General features: G+C 41.5%; 1 protein-coding gene across 1 annotated transcript in view; it reads left to right on the top strand.

The window, feature by feature from the left end:
• Positions 1-21419, top strand: part of XRN2 (5'-3' exoribonuclease 2) — a 63073-nt gene continuing 41654 nt past the window's right edge. The window contains exons 1-5 of the mRNA XM_081205967.1: positions 1-166; positions 8445-8572; positions 8651-8762; positions 18505-18616; positions 19408-19466. Coding sequence (XP_081062093.1) covers positions 92-166; positions 8445-8572; positions 8651-8762; positions 18505-18616; positions 19408-19466 — 486 coding nt within the window. The 5' untranslated portion in view covers positions 1-91. The remainder of the gene's footprint in view (positions 167-8444; positions 8573-8650; positions 8763-18504; positions 18617-19407; positions 19467-21419) is intronic.

Below are 21419 nucleotides of genomic sequence, written 5' to 3'. Positions count from 1 at the left end.
TGACCCGGAAGCGCTCCGCAGCCTGCGCCGGTTTCCTGCCTCTCGCTGCCTCGCGGTGCTGCCGGGCTGCGCGCTGCGCGAGAGGCGTCCGATGGGGGTTCCGGCTTTTTTCCGCTGGCTGAGCCGCAAGTACCCGGCCATCATCGTGTCCTGCGTCGAGGAGAAGGTGAGGCGGGCGGGCGGGCGGGCGGGGAGGGGCCCTGGCTGTGCGGCCTTGTCGGACCCGAGGCCCCGGCTGAGGGCGGCGGGGAGGGCCGGGCGCCAGGGGCCGCGGAGCATCGGACCAGGCCTCCCCGCAACCCCCCCGGGCTTCCCTGGTCCGCGGCGCAGATGCTCAGAACGTAGCCCGAGAGCAGCCCCTTCGGCAGGCCCTGAGCCCAGGGTCCCAGGTTTTAGCAGTAGCCAGAAGTGCATTAGCACATTCAAAACTAGTGCATCAGCTGCATCCATCTCTGGAGCTGTCTGTTCACATGGCCAGATTGCTCACTGGATCTAGTTAATTAATTTAATTTATAAATTTCTATACAGCTTTATGTTTTTAAGAAAAATCTCAAAGCAGTTCACAGCATATTAAACATCAATAAAACAATCCAGAGTCAAACATTTCTGAAGAAAATAAAATATAAAGTACACACTCAAAGCAACATAATCAATAGGAAACCAAAATACGATTTCAGAGATTTCAAAATAAAACACTACAAAGGTGGCCAACTACAGAATACATATTTAGCACAAAGTAAGTTAACAAAAAACAAACAAACAATCTTAAACATTAAAAAAAAGTTGCTAAGTAAAGTCAATTATAAAATGCACATTTAAAACAGCATAATTAACAAGAGAATAAAATATTATAATAAGCATGACATGGCTGTTTGACAGGCACATAAAAATGGGGTAAAAGAATCCAATAATTAGGATTTGTTGTCAGGCATAGCGATGTCCCTCCGGTCTCTGGGTGAGTCTGGGCTCCGCCCCCTAAGCCAGCCGGAAAGGGCCTTGCAGGGAGTGGCCTTCATGGCTCACAGCCAGGCAAGGTTACAGGGAGAATGGAAGTTCCTTGATACACCAGCTTACTGGCTTTCTATCTATTTCTGGGCACAACTCAAAAGTGCTGGTTATGACCCACAAAGCCCTATGTGGTTTGGGTTCAGGCTATCTGAAGGATGATATCTTCCTATATGAGCCTGCTAAGACTTTGACGTCTTTTGGGGAGGTCTTTCTCTTGGTCCCACCTCCTCCACAGACACGATTGAGGAGCATCCAAGAGAGAATCTTCCTTTTGCTGGCAGGCAAGTGCTCCCCCCCCATCTTTTGCCACTAACAGGCTATTGTGACAGGGTCTTCGGAGGGTGGATGTTGTACTTGCCAGCCAGCTGGCACATGCGGTGGCAGTTTTATTCTCAAGTTGTGCAGCAGCGCCAGCCAGCTGACTCGCACTGTGGCACGCACCTAGATGGTGGAGATGTCAGTTGCATTACCTGCAACAAGACATCTCAAATTGGTTGCAAGCAAACCATCCCCAGTTGCGAAATGTGCCTGGCAACCAGGAAATTCTGAACCCTACTTGTTTGTGTGTTGCATTTGTGTGTGTACAATGGTTTTAAGTGTTTTCAGCACTGTTTTTAATAGGATTACTTATTTTACTTTTTAAAATGTTTATATTTCATGGCTTTAGTTGTATCTGTTTTAATTTTTGCTATATGCCAATTTGCATCATGCATTGGGAGAAAGGTGGGATATAAATAGAGTAATCAACACATCTTGTACTTTGCTCTCTGGAGAACGAGACTGGAGCTATGTTGGTCTTAGTAACTTTAATCTTTTGCTTAGAGTTTCTAACTTTTCCTTGCTGATTCCCCCCCCCCCCCGCTGTTCTGTTGAGTTCTTTGCTGAAAGCAGTTTGAGTGTCTTTGCCATGCTGGATTTATGCCAGAACATGATTAGTATCTATCAGCTATAATGATGTGTGTCCTACATGTGGTGAATAACTTTGTGGTCCTAGGCAGTGTCTGAAACTCTCCATGTGCTAGGTGCGTTTTGCAACTTGGCATGGTCCAGTTGTGACCAAAATAAAAAAATTCCTTCCAGTAGCACCTTAAAGACCAACTAAGTTAGTTCTTGGTATGAGCTTTCGTGTGCATGCACACTTCTTCAGATACACTGAAACAGAAGTTGCCAGATCCTTCTATATAGTGAGAAGGTGGGGAGGGGTGTTACTCAGAAGGGTGGTGGGAATGGGAGATAGGCAGATAGCTGAGAGAGCCTCTTGACGACTCTTAACGACTGTAATAGGTCTTACAGGAAAAGGCAAGGGGTGGGAAGGTGAGAAATGGTTTAGTCATGTATAGTGAGATAAGAATCCAATGTCTTTGTTCAGCCCAGGTCTTTTCATGGTTTTAAGTTTGGTAATGAGTTGTAATTCAGCAGCTTCTCTTTCCAGTCTATTTCTGAAATTCCTTTGTAGTAAAACAGCTACTTTGAGATCTTGTACAGAATGTCCTGGGAGATTGAAGTGTTCTCCTACTGGTTTCTCTGTTCTGTGATTCTTGATGTCAGATTTATGTCCGTTTATTCTTTGGCGTAAGGTTTGGCCTGTTTGTCCAATATAGAGAGCTGAAGGACACTGTTGGCATTTGATGGCATACACAATGTTAGACGATGAGCAATTAAATAGTCCCGAGATGGTATGTGTGATGTTGTTGGGGCCAGTAATGGTGTTGTCCGGGTGTATGTGGCAGCAAAGTTGGCATCTGGGTTTATTGCAGGCTCTGGTGCCAGTGTCTGTGTTAAGTCTGGTTGTAGTATTATTGTGGGTTAGGAGTTGTTTAAGATTGGGTGGCTGTCTGTAGGCAATGAAAGGTCTTCCTCCCAGAGCTTAGAATCATAGAATCATAGAGTTGGAAGAGACCACAAGGGCCATCGAGTCCAACCCCCTGCCAAGCAGGAAACACCATCAGAGCACTCCTGACATATGGTTGTCAAGCCTCTGCTTAAAGACCTCCAAAGAAGGAGACTCCACCACACTCCTTGGCAGCAAATTCCACTGTCGAACAGCTCTTACTGTCAGGAAGTTCTTCCTAATGTTTAGGTGGAATCTTCTTTCTTGTAGTTTGGATCCATTGCTCCGTGTCCGCTTCTCTGGAGCAGCAGAAAACAACCTTTCTCCCTCCTCTATGTGACATCCTTTTATATATTTGAACATGGCTATCATATCACCCCTTAACCTCCTCTTCTCCAGGCTAAACATGCCCAGCTCCCTTAGCCGTTCCTCATAAGGCAGCGTTTCCAGGCTTTTGACCATTTTGGTTGCCCTCCTCTGGACAAGCAACTAAATGCACAAATTGTCATCTCATCTGTCCTCCCAGTTGAACGACGTGGCCCAGGGAGAGAGGGGGAAATAGTGGAAGTGAACAGCTGGCTTCGCAAATGGTGTAAACAGGAACGGTTTGGATTCTTAGATCACGGACTGCAGTTTCTTGAAGATGGACTTCTGGCAAGTGATGGGCTGCACCTCACAACGGTTGGGAGAAATGTTTTTGCCAAAAATCTCAGAAACCTCATCAGGAGGGCTTTAAACTGACTAATGTGGGGGAGGGAGACAGTGCTCCTGAAGGTAGGAGTCTATCAATTAATGAAGATGATCATCCAAATGTCATAGACCAAATGGAGCAAACAGCACGCAGACCTAGTGGTGGGAGGAAAAAATCCTTAAATAAGAGACACGGGGGAATGATTAATGGACTTCAATGTCTGTACACTAATGCGCAAAGCGTGGGAAATAAACAAGATGAGCTTGAGCTCTTGGTACAGCAAACTAAATATGACATAATAGGCATCACTGAAACCTGGTGGGATAAGTCCCACGATCGGAATGTAATAATGGGGGGATACAATCTATTTCAGAGAAACAGACCAGACAAGAAAGGAGGAGGAGTGGCGTTATATGTCAGGGATGTGTATACCTGTGAAGAGATCCAAGATTTAGAACCTCAAAGCCAAAGTGAGAGCATTTGGGTCAAAATTAAGGGAGAGAAGAATAACAGAGACCTCATTGTGGGAGTTTACTATAGATCCCCAAGCCAAACGGAGGACATAGATGATGCCTTCCTGGAACAGATGGCCAAGCATGCAAAAGGAAGGGAGATAGTAGTAATGGGGGACTTCAATTACCCAGATATTTGTTGGATGTCAAACTCAGCCAAGAGCATAAGGTCAAACAGATTCCTCACTGGCCTTGCAGACAACTTCATTGTCCAGAAAGTGGGAGAAGCAACAAGAGGAACGGCCGTTTTAGATCTGGTCCTAACCAATGTTGATGACCTGGTTAGTGGGGTAGAAGTGGAAGGATCATTAGGCGCGAGTGATCATGCTCTTCTGAAGTTTACTATACAGCGGAAAGGAGCAGCCAAGCATACTAGGACTCAATTTCTTGACTTTAAGAAAGCCGACTTCATAAAACTTAGGGAAGTGCTGGGTGAGATCCCATGGACAGTAATACTTAAAGGAAAGGGAGTTCATGATGGCTGGGAGTTTGTTAAGAGGGAGATAGTAAAAGCACAATGTCAGGCAATACCAATGAGACGGAAACATGGAAGGTGCCTAAAGAAGCCAGGGTGGCTATCTAAAGAACTTTTAACAGAGTTAAGATTAAAAAAGGATGTGTACAAAAAATGGAAAAGGGGGGAAACCACCAAAGAGGAATTCAAACAAATAGCCAGCACGTGTAGACACAAAGTCAGAAAAGCTAAAGCACAGAATGAACTCAGGCTTGCTAGAGAGGTTAAAAGCAACAAAAAAGGCTTTTATGGGTATGTTTGTAGCAAAAGGAAGAACAAAGAAACAGTGGGGTCACTCAGAGGAGAAGATGGTGAAATGCAAACAGGGGACACAGAAAGGGCTGAACTCCTCAATGCCTTCTTTGCCTCAGTCTTCTCCGATAAAGAAAACAATGCCCGACCTGAAGAATTTGGAGCAAATGATTCAGCAAAGGAAACACAGCCCAGAATAACTAAGGAGATAGTACAAGAATACTTGGCTAGTTCAGATGTATTCAAGTCTCCAGGGCCAGATGAACTGCATCCAAGAGTATTAAAAGAACTGGCAGATGTGATCTCAGAACCACTGGCAGTCATCTTTGAGAATTCCTGGAGAACAGGCGAAGTCCCGGCAGACTGGAGGAGGGCAAATGTTGTCCCTATTTTCAAAAAGGGGAAAAGAGAGGACCCAAATAATTACCGCCCAGTCAGTTTGACATCAATAGCAGGGAAGATTCTGGAGCAGATCATTAAGCAAACAGTCTGTGAGCACCTAGAAAGGAATGCTGTGATCACCAATAGTCAGCATGGATTTCTGAAAAATAAGTCATGTCAGACTAACCTGATCTCGTTTTTTGACAGAATTACAAGCCTGGTAGATGAAGGGAACGCAGTGGATGTAGCCTACCTTGATTTCAGCAAGGCATTTGACAAGGTGCCCCATGATATTCTTGTAAAGAAGCTGATAAAATGCGGTCTTGACTATGCTACCACTCAGTGGATTTGTAACTGGCTGGCTGACCGAACCCAAAGGGTGCTCATCAATGGTTCCTCTTCATCCTGGAGAAGAGTGACTAGTGGGGTGCCACAGGGTTCTGTCTTGGGCCCAATCTTATTCAACATCTTTATCAACGACTTGGATGATGGACTCAAGGGCATCCTGATCAAATTTGCAGATGACACCAAACTGGGAGGGGTGGCTAACACCCCAGAGGACAGGATCACACTTCAAAACGACCTTGACAGATTAGAGAACTGGGCCAAAACAAACAAGATGAACTTTAACAGGGAGAAATGTAAAGTATTGCACTTGGGCAAAAAAATGAGAGGCACAAATACAAGATGGGTGACACCTGGCTTGAGAGCAGTACATGTGAAAAGGATCTAGGAGTCTTGGTTGACCACAAACTTGACATGAGTCAACAGTGTGATGCGGCAGCTAAAAAAGCCAATGCAATTCTGGGCTGCATCAATAGGAGTATAGCATCTATATCAAGGGAAGTAATAGTGCCACTGTATTCTGCTCTGGTCAGACCTCATCTGGAGTACTGTGTCCAGTTCTGGGCACCACAGTTCAAGAAGGACACTGACAAACTGAACGTGTCCAGAGGAGGTATGAGGAACGGCTAAGGGAGCTGGGCATGTTTAGCCTGGAGGAGAGGAGGTTAAGGGGTGATATGATAGCCATGTTCAAATATATAAAAGGATGTCATATAGAGGAGGGAGAAAGATTGTTTTCTGCTGCTCCAGAGAAGTGGACACGGAGCAATGGATCCAAACTACAAGAAAGAAGATTCTACCTAAACATCAGGAAGAACTTCCTGACAGTAAGAGCTGTTCGACAGTGGAATTTGCTGCCAAGGAGTGTGGTGGAGTCTCCTACTTTGGAGGTCTTTAAGCAGAGGCTTGACAACCATATGTCAGGAGTGCTCTGATGGTGTTTCCTGCTTGGCAGGGGGTTGGACTCGATGGCCCTTGTGGTCTCTTCCAACTCTATGATTCTATGATTCTAAGCAGAATGTGATGTTTGAATGGCTCTCTAAACTATGCCTGTGTGGGTGAATAGTGTTCCTTTACGATCTGATCATAGCATATGTGCTTAGTTTCATAGAAATGGTAGAGGGAGTCTCTCCTAATACTCAGTTGGCCTGGGATTCCGCATTATGACATATGAGGGCTTTGCTTACACTCAGTTATGTCCTCTTAACTCGACTCCCACAGCACAATCCCCTGAAGACTTTTTACACCTTCAGCCTTTTAAAATATTGCCTACATTTAAATTGGCCTCTGGCAAATTGGCGTTCCTGACAAGAACAGTTCAGGTGCTTAGTTGTATAGATAGTGAAATTTGATTTAGGTGCCTGGGCACCAGGATTGTGCCTGACATCATCGGGATCCTTGGATCTTGACTGTTTTCACACACTAAGACCACATTCTGTAGAATTCTCTCGCTTATATTTTATCTGCACTATCAGAATGAATTTCAAGAACCAAATTGCTTTTTCTGTGCAGCCTGAGCAAGTGCACTGAATGACATTATAGTTAATTGTTGTAGCTTGTCTTCACTTACCCCACCCCACTGCGCTGCTCACAGTTAGGAAGAATATTCTTATGTTATGAATGGTCCATGTCACCATTAAGAAAAAGAGGTAGGAATAGGCCAATATATATGTGAACTGTCCCTGAATCAAATGACTTTTCTTCTTTAAGTTCTCAAAGTTCTTAACCTTTTTTATTTTTTTATTATAACATATAAAATGCTTACATTTACACAATACATATATGCAATACACTACCTTATTTTCATAGCATAAAACATACCTACAATACTCTGTATAATAGCTACTTATACTATACATATCAACATACCTACACTCCTACCCCACACGGACACCCACCAAGTGACTTGACTTCCAACCATTCTTGTTACGCTACTTTATTTTTCCAACTAGCTTAAACACATTTCATTGTTTCTTTGATCTCTTCTTCTATCTTAACTTTACTCTCCTTTCACTCTAATCATTTTCTGGATTCACTCAGTATCTTGTCAAAAATTCTACTTTTTCCATATAGATTTTGATGTATTCCTTAAAGATAGCCCACTCCTTATTCACTTTTTGTAGCACATCTCCTCATATCCTACCTGTTAATTCGGCAATATGGAAGTATTCCATCATTTTAGATAGCCAGTCTGTTTTAGTTGGGATGCTGCTGCTTTTCCAATTTTTGGCAATTAATAACCTTGCCGCCGTAGTCGTATACATAAATATTGGTCTGACCGTTCTTTTTATTTCCTCTGACATGATACCTAGGAGAAAGGATTCTGGTTTTTCCCCCAAATGAGAATCTAAACATCTTTTTCAATTCGTTATAAATATTTTCCCAGAATCCCACTAGCTCTTTGCAGTCCCACCACATGTGTAGAAAGGTTCCTGCCCCGTTTTTGCATCTCCAACAGACATCACTACAGTTTTTATACATTTTTGCCAATCTAACCTGACTTCAAAGTTCTTAACCTAGCTCAAGGTTGTCATCTGAACCAGCCAGATGTTTAACTGATAATCGACCACAGTGACTTCATCATTTGAAAAATAAGACTTTAGAGCCATCTTGCAAAAAATTGGATATTAGACATTCCATCTTTGTGACTGTAACCTTGTTTTAAGGAGCCATTTTGCACCTAGCATATGTATCTTGAGTTTCTAACGCTGGCTAAAAGTACTTGTGCCGGAGAAAGAGAGAAAAGATTCCCATAGGCATGTGGTGAGATAGCTTAGCTACCTTTCATAAATCATAGTCTGCCTTTCGAATTTCCTTTCCACTTCCACCATGTTTCCTTGATTGTGTTTTTCTTTCAGATTTGAATGTGATGCATACATCTAAAAATATTTTGTTATTCATTGTTTGTAGCCTAAAGAATGTAATGGTATCAAAATTCCCATTGACTCCAGCAAACCAAACCCCAATGAAGTGGAATTTGATAATCTGTATTTGGATATGAATGGCATCATCCACCCTTGTACACATCCTGAGGACAAGTGAGTCACATTTGTACTTTAAATAGGTAGCTTGTATTAAACATTGTTTGGATATTGACACAATGTCTTACATTGCAGACCAGCACCCAAAAATGAAGATGAAATGATGGTGGCCATATTTGAGTATATTGACAGGCTTTTTAATATTGTGAGACCGAGGCGGCTTCTCTACATGGCAATAGATGGAGTGGTAAGTACTTAAGTGGTTGCCATTGATGTATTTGGGTCAGGGCTGATAAAAATTGTGTCTGAATCGTTTGAAGTGCTATTTTCTGTTGTAGTTTAATTTCCACTTTATTTACAATGCTGTTGGACACAATGACTAAATTCCATTCCTGCATCTGTTGGTGAACAGAGTCAAAATTAAAGTAACTGCATTTATGTATAAGACGATTTTATTTTTAACACTTTGTGAGTGTGAACATTACTTATGCCACCTAAGATAGATTGTGAATGGTGGCTTCATTTAAGGTTCATTAAGGAAGCTGCTCCGGTGGGAAGGTAAACAGTGTTTCCGTGCGCTGCTCTGGTTCTCCAGAAGCAGCTTAGTCATGCTGGCCACATGACCCGGAAGTTGTACGCCGGCTCCCTCGGCCAGTAAAGCGAGATGAGCGCCGCAGCCCCAGAGTCGGTCACGACTGGATCTAATGGTCAGTGGTCCCTTTACCTTTAAGGAAGCCACTGGTATGTGATCTCAGTTTGTTGATCTTATAGCCCATTGTCAGTGCTTAGTGTTGTGGCATACATGCACAGTCTAGAAAGGTATTGCAGGATAAGATGAGTTTATCAACTCCCCTTCAATTTCTCTCTGAGTGCAGTCTGAACTCAAGAGTGGTATTCTTCAGGGAGGTCCTTTTAGAATGATGTATAACCTTATTGTTCAAGAAGAACTCCTTTTTATTTCTTAATCTTGTCTTTGCATTTATTTTGGCCTTAATCCTAACCCCTGAGTGACAGCCATAGGGCACGATGGAACGGCACAGCCAGAGCTATAGCTATAGCACTGGCACTCACACCAGGTCTCAGGCTGGTACTGCAAAGGGTCATAGATCAGACCTGTCACTGTCACATGATAGCAGCTGGGTCTGCACAGGTTCTAGCCAATCCTGTGCTGGCCCAGCCTTACCCCTCCCTGCCTCCATTTTGGGGTTTCCCTTGGCTACTTCTGGTGGGAATGCAACTGGCAGCAACTTCCATCCCTGTTTGCATCACACTTTGTCAGCAGAACTCCACCACTGACAGGGTGATACTTCTGCTCCATTCAGACGCATAGCTGTCAACTTTTCCCGTTTCTTGCGAGGAATCCTATTCAGAATAAGGGAATTTCCCTTTAAAAAAGGGAAAAGTTGACAGCTATTGTCAGGGCTGCCACTCAGTCCCAGCTCACATAGGACCACGTTAGCCAGCGTTCAGGTTAAAAGAGTCTTTATTGGATTACAGCTTCCATTTCCAAACTGCACTATGCAGCCCTACTTCTTCTAGGTCAGACCGGCGAAGACCCGTCTGAGTCTCCGCCTCTAGCACACCAGCTTAATACCCTAGCCTTGCTCCACCTCCTGCGCCTTTCCCTCCGTCTCTGGGTCCTTCTGCCCCCCGGGGTCTCCTTTTTCCTACTCTCTTCTGACGCGGACCCCCCTGACCCTTCCGCCTCCTTGCGGCGGGCTTTGGGACCTGGTTCACTCTCTGGGCTGCTTACTGCGCCAGCTTCCGCTACATTTGAACTTGGCGCGCGCGCCCAACTCTCAACCTTCCTCTTGATCGTTTCGTCGCTCCCCGAGGTGGGCGTGACTACTCCTGACTCATGCCCTCCCTCCTTCTGAAAGCCTCCGGAACCCGATATCTGGTCCCCTTTCTCCCCGCTGTTCCCGTCTGGGTACGTGGGTCCCGATCTCCAACTGCTGCTCTCTGATTCCTCTCTGGACCCTTCTTCCTGGGGTGTCCCCCTGCTTTCCCCCCTTGCTCTGACTGCTGGCGCTCCCTTCTGGGAATCCTCGGACTCACTGGATAAGCTCGGCGATCTCGGTTCGTCATCCCCACTCATCTTTCCTTCGTATTCCTCCTCCTCGCTCTCTGTCTCCTCCCTTCTCTGCGTCTCTGCTTCTGAACCCCTGACAGCTATGTTCAGACGTGCTCCAGAAATGGTGGTAGATCAGGGGTTGGGATTGTTCTGCTTAAAATGATAATGTGTTATACCCACTATCAGTTTGCATTGCATATACACATCTGAACTAGAATACATTAATTTGCAAAATTATAAGCCTTCTGTTTTAGATTGCAAAACTGAAACAACCCCAAACACCTATTTTCATGTTCACAAGTTACTAGTGATATCTCAGTGGAGGATCCCTTAACTGATAAGGATTAATGAATGAAAAGTATATTTACTCATGGGCTATTCCAGATTGTTTTAACAACCAGTTTAATCAGTTTAGCTGTAGACAATAGCTTGTGAAACTGTTCTTGCACACAGGATGTTTTAGCTAACTTCCTTTTTTTTTTGAAAATAATATTTATTACTTTTCCAACAATTTAAACACTACAAAAAAAGAACAATACAATACAATACAGAAACACTACATAACACTAAAACATTAAACTAACAAAACAAAACAAAAACAGTTTAAAACACATCAAACAATTTCAGTATCTTATCTTTCATTCACTTATTTCAACGACCTCCTCACACTTCCCATTTTGTATTCCACTTCTGTTAACTGTTTCAGCAATTCCTTTCCATCTTCCTCTGTTTTCTATCCTATAATTATCTTAACACATTCTAACCTTATTTTTTCCTTTAATATTCTATTAATCTATTTATACTTAATTCCTTATAACGTTTCTACTAAAGCCATATAACTTCATTCCAACATTCTTCTAACATTCATTAATTTTACAGTATTTCTGTAAATAGTCTTTAAACTTTTTCCAGTCTTCTTCCACCGACTCTTCTCCCTGGTCTCGGATTCTGCAAGTCGTTTCCGCCAGTTCCATATAGTCCATCAACTTCATCTGCCATTCTTCCCGGGTGGGTAAATCTTGTGTCTTCCAATACTTTGTGATGAGTATTCTTGCTGCTGTTGTTGCGTACATAAAAGAAGTTCTATCCTTCTTTAACACCAATTGGCCGACCATGCCAGGAGAAAGGCCTCTGGCTTCTTCAAGAAGGTATATTTGAATACCTTTTTCATTTCATTATAAATCATCTCCCAGAATGTCTTAATCCTTGGGCATGTCCACCAAAGGTGAAAGAATGTACCTTCAGATTCATTACATTCCCAACATTTATTGTCGGGCAAATGGTAAATTTTTTCAAGCTTGACTGGTGTCATGTACCACCTATAAATCATTTTCATTAAATTTTCTCTTAGGGCATTACATGCCGTGAATTTCATACCTGTGGTCCATAACTGTTCCCAGTCAGCCATCATTATGTTATGTCCAACATCTTGTGCCCATTTAATCATAGCTGATTTCACCGTTTCATCCTGAGTGTTCCATTTCAACAGCAAGTTATACATTCTTGACAAATTCTTGATTTTTGGATCTAACAATTCTGTTTCCAATTTTGATTTTTCCACCTGGAAACCAACTTTTTTGTCCAAATTGTATGCCTCCATTATTTGGTAATAATGGAGCCAATCTCACACTTTGTTTTTCAATTTTTCAAAACTCTGCAATTTTATTCTGTCTCCATCTTGTTCCAGAATTTCCCAATATTTCGGCCATTTGGCCTCCATATTGAGTTTTTTCTGAGCCTTTGCTTCCATTGGTGACAACCATCTTGGGGTTTTCTTTTCTAACAAATCCTTATATCTTATCCAAACATTAAACAATGCTTTTCTAACAATATGATTTTTAAACGCTTTATGTGCTTTTACCTTATCGTACCACAAATATGCATGCCAGCCAAATGCATTATTGAAGCCTTCTAGATCCAACACTTCACTGTTTTCAAGAAGCAGCCATTCTCTCAGCCAGCAAAAAGCAGCTGATTCATAATAAAGTTTAAGGTCTGGCAGGGCAAATCCACCTCTTTCTTTGGCATCAGTTAATATCTTAAATTTTATTCGAGGCTTCTTGCCCTGCCAAACAAATCTGGAAATATCTTTCTGCCACTTCTTGAAACAATCCATCTTATCCAAAATTTGCAATGTTTGAAACAAAAATAACATCCTTGGCGACACATTCATTTTTATCACAGCAATTCGGCCTAACAATGATAACTTCAAATTTGTCCATATTTCTAAATCCTTTTTCACTTCAATCCAACATTTTTCATAATTATCCTTAAATAAATTCACATTTTTGGCAGTCATGTTAATCCCTAAATATTTCACTTTCTTAACCAATGTTAGTCCTGTCTCCTCCTGAAACTTCTCTCTTTCTCATTCACAGTTAAGTTTTTCTCTAAAACCTTAGTTTTCATCTTATTCAACTTAAAACCTGCTACCTGTCCAAATTCTTGAATCAGTTCCAATACCCTTTTAGTACTAGATTCTGGCTCCTGTAAAGTCAATACTAAGTCATCAGCAAATGCTTTCAGTTTGTACTGTTTAGCTCCCACTTGTATACCTTTAACCTCTTGGTCCTTTCTAATCATATTTAACAAAACCTCAAGGACCGATATAAAGAGCAATGGAGAAATTGGGCAACCTTGTCGTGTCCCTTTCTCAATCTTAAACTCTTCTGTCACTACATTGTTCACAATTTTGCCTGTTGTTCTGAATAAATTGCACCTATACCATTCTCAAAACCTTGACCTACCCCATCCCCTGTAGATTCTTCTTCATAAAACTCCAAGAAATGTTGTCAAAGGCTTTCTCTGCATCCACAAATATCAAGACTGCCTTAGTATTGATATTCACTTGTAGTTTTTCTAGAATATTAATTATATTCCTCATGTTGTCAGACAAATGTCTGCCCGGGAGAAAGTCTGCTTGGTCTTTATGAATTTCTTCTACTAACACCTTTTTTAATCTTTTAGCCAAAATATCTGCAAAAATTTTGTAATCCACATTAAGCAGCGATATAGGCACTCTGGTGCCTTTCTCCCTTCCAATACAGTGGTGCCTTGCAAGACGAAAATAATCCGTTCCGCGAGTCTCTTCATCTAGCGGTTTTTTCGTCTTGCGAAGCAACCCTATTAGCGGATTAGCGCTATTAGCGGTTTAGCGGATTAGCGGCTATTAAAGGCTTAGCGGCTTAGAAAAAGGGGGGGAGCAGAAAAAAATCGGAACACTCGCAAGACGTTTTCGTCTTGCGAAGCAAGCCCATAGGGAAATTCGTCTTGCGAAGCAGCTCAAAAACGGAAAACCCTTTCGTCTAGCGGGTTTTCCGTCTTGCGAGGCATTCGTCTTGCGGGGCACCACTGTATTTCATTGCAGACTTCCTTCAATGGTTCTATCAACCATTCTTTCAAAGATCTGTAATATCTTGAAGTCAAACCATCTGGTCCTGGAGATTTACCTAATTGCATGTTCTGGATGGCCCCTTCCACCTCCCGATCCATTATTTTGTAATTCAACATTAGCTGTTTTTCCTGAGAGATTTTGTGTAGTCCTGTGACTTTGGGTTTGCTCTCAGTTTCTTCTCTCCTTCCTTTATTTTTCCCAGGATTTTATCCTTTTTTTCATTCTGAGTTCTCTTCTTAATTGCATTCTGTTGTATTAGGAATCCTCTCATAACCGCTTTGCTTGCGTCCCAAATTACTCTTTTTTCCACTGTAGTATTCATGTTTATCTCGAAATAGTCTCTTAGAGTTTTTTGGGCCTTCTTGGTCACCTCTTCATTCCTGAACAAAGTATCGTTCATCCTCCATCTAAAGGAACCAATTGGCGTCAATTTCATTTCCATCTTCACAGCATTATGGTCAGAACAAGTTTTGGGGCAAATCTGCACTTTGCTGATCTTCGGAACAAATCCCCTGGTTACCCAGATTTGCTCAATTCTTGTCCATGTAATTTTAGCCTCAGAGAAGAAAGTTCCCTCTCTTCCCAGAGGGTTCTCCATTCTCCAAATGTCAACTAAGTCCATACTTTCAGTCATGTCAAAAAAGGTTTTTGGTAGTCTACCATCTTTGGTGACTACCTGTCTCTGTGCCTTGTCCATATTTGTAGACACCACTCCATTCATATCTCCCATCAAGATCATATTATAGTCCATATAATCCATCAGAGTCTCGTGTAACTTCTTAAAGAACTCTGATTTTCCTTCATTTGGTGCATAAACACCTACAATCAGGAATTTCTCTCCTTGTGATTGAATTTCAATTGCAACAAATCTTCCTTGGTCATCTTTGAATATGAATTTCGGTGATAGGCTCTCCTTTGCATACAGGACCACTCCTCTTTTTTTAACTTTATCTGATGAGATAAATTCTTGGCCCAGTCTTTTATTACTCAATATCTTCCTGTGTAGCCTTATCACATGTGTTTCTTGTAAACAAATCAAGTCCAAATGTTCTTTTTTCAATAAATGAAAGACTCTCCGCCTTTTTTCTGGAGAATTTAATCCATTCACTTTCCCGCTCGAAACCTGCAACGCCATCATGTAGTTACGCTGATATTCCTCCAACTGCACCCAATGCTTGCTCTTCTTCTGTTGGTGGTGGTGGTGACACGTTCACTGGGAGATCCAATCCAGAGGGTAATGCTGATATATCCAATATTCCCCTGTTTGGTGATCTTCTATTCGATGCTCTTTGCTCTAGTCCTCTATCTGATTATCTTCTATCCGATGCTCTTGGCTCTTTTCCGAGTCCCTTCTGCAGATCTTCTTCGTATTTATACAAAAACTTTATCTTCTACTGATCTTATTTTTATTTTCCTTCCTTTGAAACTGAAAGATAGACCTTGGGGAAACTCCCACCTAAAGATGCTTTTATTCCTTCTCAGCAGGGCAACAATATCTCCATAGTTAGGCCTAAGATCCAAAAGATATTTCGGGACGTCTTTAAAAATTTCCACTCTTGACTGTTGTACTACTAGGTTCTTCTGGTACTGCCAACCCAAGATTCTATCCCTCTCTTCTTTAGTTCGAAGGGTGATCAAGCAGTCTCTTATTCTATTCTTCTCTTTTTTTCCTTCCTCTTCCAAGTCTGAAGGCCCTCACAATTCTAAACTCTTCTTGACCCAAGTCCAAGTCCCAAAAGTCAGCAAATTCCTGTGTGAGAAAGTCTGTCAAGCTTTCCTTCTCCAATTCAGGTAGGGCTCTGATCCTCAAATTCGTCTGTTTTTCTTTAAGTTCAATCATAGCAAGCGTCAACTTATGTTCATCAAGTTGCCTCTGTAGGGCTGGGACTCTCTCTCTCTCCAGTTGTGTTACTTTACATTCAGCAGCAACGGCTTTCTCCCTGGCTTCCTTCGCAGTCTGCCGTATCAAAGTAGACTCCTGTATCACTTTCTGGATGGCTTTTGTATTGGTATTCACCTTTTGTCCCAGATTATTTATACTTTCTGTATTTAAGTCGATTTTAATAGTTGCAGGATCCACTTTCGCATTTATCGCGTCTGTTTTCTTATTAAGCTGTTCCAGTGAATCATTTATCTTATCTAATGCAACCACTAAGGCCTCTTCTGTCGACATTCCTCTTGGTTTTGAGTGTACTGGTGCAAAAGCAGCAGCAGAAGAGGCAGGGAGGCCTGATGTTGAGCCTCTCCTGGGTTGCTGCCAAGTCCTCCCAGACCTTAATGTTTTTTCAGCAGTTGACTGGTCTGTTTTTTCCTCTGTTTTTTCCTTTCCATTTGCCATAACACTTAAAAAATTCAAGGTCAGTGCCAGAGTCTCACAGTTTTTTTATCTTGCAGCTAGAAATTCCCCTAGCCCAGCTCTTGTAAAGCAACCAGTTTCAAAGGCTTCCACTAGGGGGAAACAGTTTCTATTTATATTAGTCAGTAATGTCCTCTTTTAAACACAGTTCAAACAATCCAAAGTTAGTTTCAGTTACAGTTACTTTTTTTAAAAATGATATTTATTGAAAATTTTTGAAATTACAAAGAAAAAACAAAGCAGAAAAAGAGAAAAGAAAAAACAAACCACATCAAACAATACAAATTCAAAAAACAAAAATACACCGCAAACAGACAAAAATAAATCCATCATTCTCAAATCCTCAACTCTCATTACCTTCTTTCTTTGACCTCCTCCTCCTCCCTTTTTTGTATCTTGGTTAATTATTATGCAGCAAATCCTTTCCATATTTCATAGTATTCTGTCATTACATTACCTTAATCTATTTTCATCTTATCTTATAAAAAACCTTAAAAACTTAAAACTTAAATCTTATTTTTACCGACTTCTCAAAACCATAATATTCTTACCTAATTCTTTAAACATTTTTGCTAGAGCCAATTTCGCTCCAACATTTTTCTAACATTCATCAATTTTATAAAACAATCCTGGTAATAAAAAGAGAAATAAAAACAATCCAATCTTCATCCAGCTTCCCTTCCTCCTGGTCCCGGGTTTTGTCAGTCCTTTTTATCCCATCGATCTAGCGCATTAACCTGGTCAGTTTTCAGTTACTTTTACTCCTTTTTAAAAGCAGCCGGAGACAGTAGAAACAATGTATTTCTCTTATTTAGCTAACTGTCAATGAACATTCTAAACGCTGCCAATGAACATTCCAAAAGACATCAGTCCTGCTAGCAGCCCGTTTCCGGGGTCAGAGCGGCGGTATTTTAGCTCTCTTGACTCTCCTGCAGGCAAGGGGGGGTTTAATGTTCTTTGCCGATGGAAATTTAGTCTTTTACAAAAGGCTTTCCAAGACTTCAGCTTGCAGCCTCATTCCTTCAGTCTATTTACAAAAGGGGAAGGCGGACTTCCTGTATTGAACCTCCCCGTTTCAATACCAAATTAAACGTTTAAAAATCCAATTCTCCCGCTTCAGCTCTACTCATGGGTAATTACTTTGAAGTCAAATTGTCCACAGGAAAAAGTCAGTGCTCTCCGGCAACAGCTATGCGGCTTCGCTCCGTGGAAGAAGCAGACGATTCAAAGCACCGCGCCACTCACCCCACGTCGCTCCGGACCCCCGAAACCGGGTTTCCCCGGGAGTAGGGGAGGTGCAAAGGGTGCCCACCAAATCCCACGCTCACAGGCTTCTCCCGCCTGTGATTTTTTGCGGGTCTCCGCCTTCGCCGTGGCGGCCAGACCCAGGTTCCCACGGGGCAAATTCCTCCCGATCAGAGGAATTCCGCCATTACCAGAGGCACCAACCTGGAAGTCCTGTTTTAGCTAACTTCCATTAACTGTTACTGGTCAGGAAGCCTCCTTGTTCTGAGATCACATACCAGGCTTTCCAGCTGGTAGACAAAGGGGAGAAGGCAAAAATGTCCCTGCCTATCCCAAAGCTTCCTTTGCTGTTGCTGTCTCCCTCCACCACTGCTACCAGACTCCACTGCAGTAAGAAAGAACAGGCAACTGTATATAGCACAACAGTAAAAAAAAAGTGTTAACTGCATCATAACAACATATATAAAGTAGCAATTGTCAGCAAGAAGGTTGATTACATTCCACAGGTAAACAAAAAGGTTTTCACCTTGCACTAAAATGAAGCCAATGTGAGGACAAAGAAATGTTGCAGCTGCTGCAGTGTATGTGGCAAAAAATGAGGCACAGCTGTATTACTGAACTGGAAGCATATTTAATTGTTGTAAAGTTTCTCATGGGTAATGGAAATCGCCCCATGTTTAAATAAAATAATAAATGCAATTGCAGTTTCTCTTTTGAACGTTGGCTTAAGCTCTTGAATATCTATTTTAAAACATAAATGGAAAAAATATTGCTACCAGCAGATAAGGCTTCCTCAATTGCATACGTAAAGTAAGTAAGCTCTCGTTATGTGAATCATTCTAAAGTTCTCAAATTTAATAAAGTATAGAAATTAAGTATAAAGGGTGAAATGATTAGTCATGGTAATTCTATTCTTCTAGGCTCCCCGTGCAAAAATGAACCAGCAAAGATCTAGAAGATTTAGAGCATCAAAGGAAGGAGTGGAGACTGCAGAAGAGAAGCAGAGAATCAGACAAGAAATTTTAGAGAAAGGTATATAGATTTGTTACCTATTCAGTTTAGTTCTGTAACAGGTAACTTGAAGAAGAGTTGCATATTCTGAAGTATTACTCTTGCGACAGGCGCCATATCACAGATATCACATGACTGGCCTAGAGAAAAGACTGTCATGCACTTAGTTTTGTATTAAATTTTGCATTAGCAGTTGTTTGTGTTCTGTGATTTCTTGGGAGTGTAGGAAAGTTGTGCAATATGGAATTGAGCACAGAATTCAGGTTCCGAAAAATCTAAGCATATTTAAAACCACATTTCTAACCCTTATTTTTACCATTTATTAAATTTCTATACCGACCCTTCATCTGAGGATCAGTGGGAGGTTTACAATAGTTGTACAGATGTGCTTGAAATTGTATTAGCAATGCATTGTAAAAATTGAAGAGTTGCTGAATTAAAATTACCATTAGTAGAGAATAGAGCTACAATGGTCTGCATCACCTTGTAACTAGAAGGAGCTTAATAAAGTATGCAAAATAAAAAGTCAAGCAAATTTGCATGATTTTGTTATTGATCACTCATAATTTATACTTATAACAATGCAAATGCATCCCTGTGCAAACTGATCTGAAATCTCCACTAAGAGCCATGGGACTTGTGCCTGAGTTTATACATATGTATAAAATTGTGGTTTTGATCACAACTAGTTGTGATTCCCATAACTGAGTGAAATGAGATATTACATGTTCAAAATAACGGAGCGAGTATGTCTGTCCCCTCCCTCCTGCAGTTATCTGTCTCAAACTAGCTAAATTATGTTGCTTTTAAAGGTGGCTATCTTCCTCCAGAAGAAATAAAAGAAAGATTTGATAGCAATTGCATTACTCCAGTAAGTATTCTTATCATTCTAATTTGGGAGTTGTCACAGTACTGATCATGTTATTGTTGCTTGATTCTTGGCTAATTTCTGACTGGCTGTAGGTTTCTTCCCTCTTCCTATCTTCAGAATAGCTGTGTAAGGATAGACTAGGATCCAACAGCTTTTCTATAGGCAACAATACTGTTTGATGGCATTCACAGAGGAAGAATATTCTTCTCTTTGGCATCTCCTGCTGCCAAACAATGTTTCATTGTAAGAATGGTGAGGAGAAACTGAAAGGCAGCAGCAAAGATGGGGTGCTTTTTCAAATTCATGGTTTTTTTCCACGTGGAAAAATCTAAATTTGTTGGCGTATTAAGAATTTGCCCTGCCAATGTCAGCGCAGGTTTGGGGAGCTGTGACATACAGGGAGTTTCGGCAGTTCTATAGGGTTATCTGTTGTTGATACCGCAGGTCAAAGAGAAAGCCTGCACCATGTTTTGGCATTTGCCTAACAAGCAAGCTGTAGAGATGGAGGCATGGGCATGCATGCAAGATTTGCCTTGAAATGGTTTGGTATTTGAAGAGGGTTTTTAAATGTGTTCAACTGAACAAACTTAAACCCTCCTGTAAGTGGGAACCTTCTTTTACCAGATAGCTTTTTCTAAGTGCATTCTATCAAACATGCTTAAGAATCTTCTTCAAGCCTTTGTGCTAGTTATGCAAAACTTTTCATTACAGTTCTTATGTTCCGTTAGATGCTGGAACATGACTTTAGGCTTATTTGGATTTCTAGCCAGAAACTTCCCATACAAAAAACCTTGGGCTACAACAGAGTTATCTCTTCCAGCCCTAATCCAGTGTTTAGTTTCATGCAGAAACCTTGTGTGAAGGTGTGTTCAGCACAGAAATCTTCATAGGCTTAAGAAAAATAAACCTTTTTTCACTAAGCGAGACCTGAGTGATGAAGAGCTCATTACGTGATGGATTTGGTGTAAGGGTTTCAAGTTTGGTTTCCTAGTAAACTTCAAACATAAAATGTTAACCTAATCATTAGCCAAGTTGTATGTTTCTGAACCTCTTTGCTTCCTAGTGGAAAAAATGTAAAATATAAATGAGGCATGGGGAATTTCCTGTTGAGGAGAGTGTTCTCCGCACCACAGTGGTTCATCTCTCAAGGGCTGTCTGCAGTGGGCAGGACCAGAGCCAGTATAAATATAAAAGTGGGGGTTTTCCCTTTTCTATTTCTGACATATTTTTTCTCTCCCTTCCTCTACATTCAGAGGGCTGCTGGGGACAGTTTTGTCTTGCCAAGGGGTTTGAACTGGTGACCAGGAGGTTCCCCACATATATAAATGCAGATGCAGATTGTAGTTGTGTAATAATAATATTTTTTAAAAAATAAAATACTGTATTGTAAATTTTGTGGCTCTTCTTGAGGTTAATCACTTAGTCTTGAAATTCTTTGCCTGTAAAATTGTAGTACAGTGGTACCTTGGTTGTCAAACTTAATCCGTTCCGGGAGTCCGTTCAACTCCCAGAACCATTTGAAAACCAAGGTGTGACTTCCAGTTGGCTGTAGGAGCTTTCTGCACTCTATTGGAAGCTGCGTCGGACGTCTGGCTTCTGAAAAATGTTCACAAACTGGAACACTCACTTCCGGGTTTGTGGCGTTTTGGGAGCCGATTTGTTCGGGAGCCAGGCCCTTCGGGAACCAAGGTACCACTGTACTAATTGGAAGACTATGACTAGGCGTTAGTATGCCTCTCCTGATGCATTTTAGGGCTTGAGCTGTGGATTTATACTTGTTTAGGCATAGCACTCTATATGGTTCAAGGAGTGTAGTAATTGGGGGCAACTGGCTCTGCCCCCAAGCTTTCATTTTGCTTCATTTGCTTGGACTTTTGTGCTCTGCTTTTTTATTTTAAAAAAAGTAAGATGGCTCACATCTGCAATCTGCCCATCACAATCTAAATGTTGTAT

Source organism: Podarcis bocagei, assembly GCF_964188305.1.
Source record: "Podarcis bocagei genome assembly, chromosome: 8".
NCBI lineage: Eukaryota > Metazoa > Chordata > Lepidosauria > Squamata > Lacertidae > Podarcis > Podarcis bocagei.
Note: the sequence above shows the minus strand (reverse complement) of the source record. Positions and strands in the feature narration are given on the sequence as shown.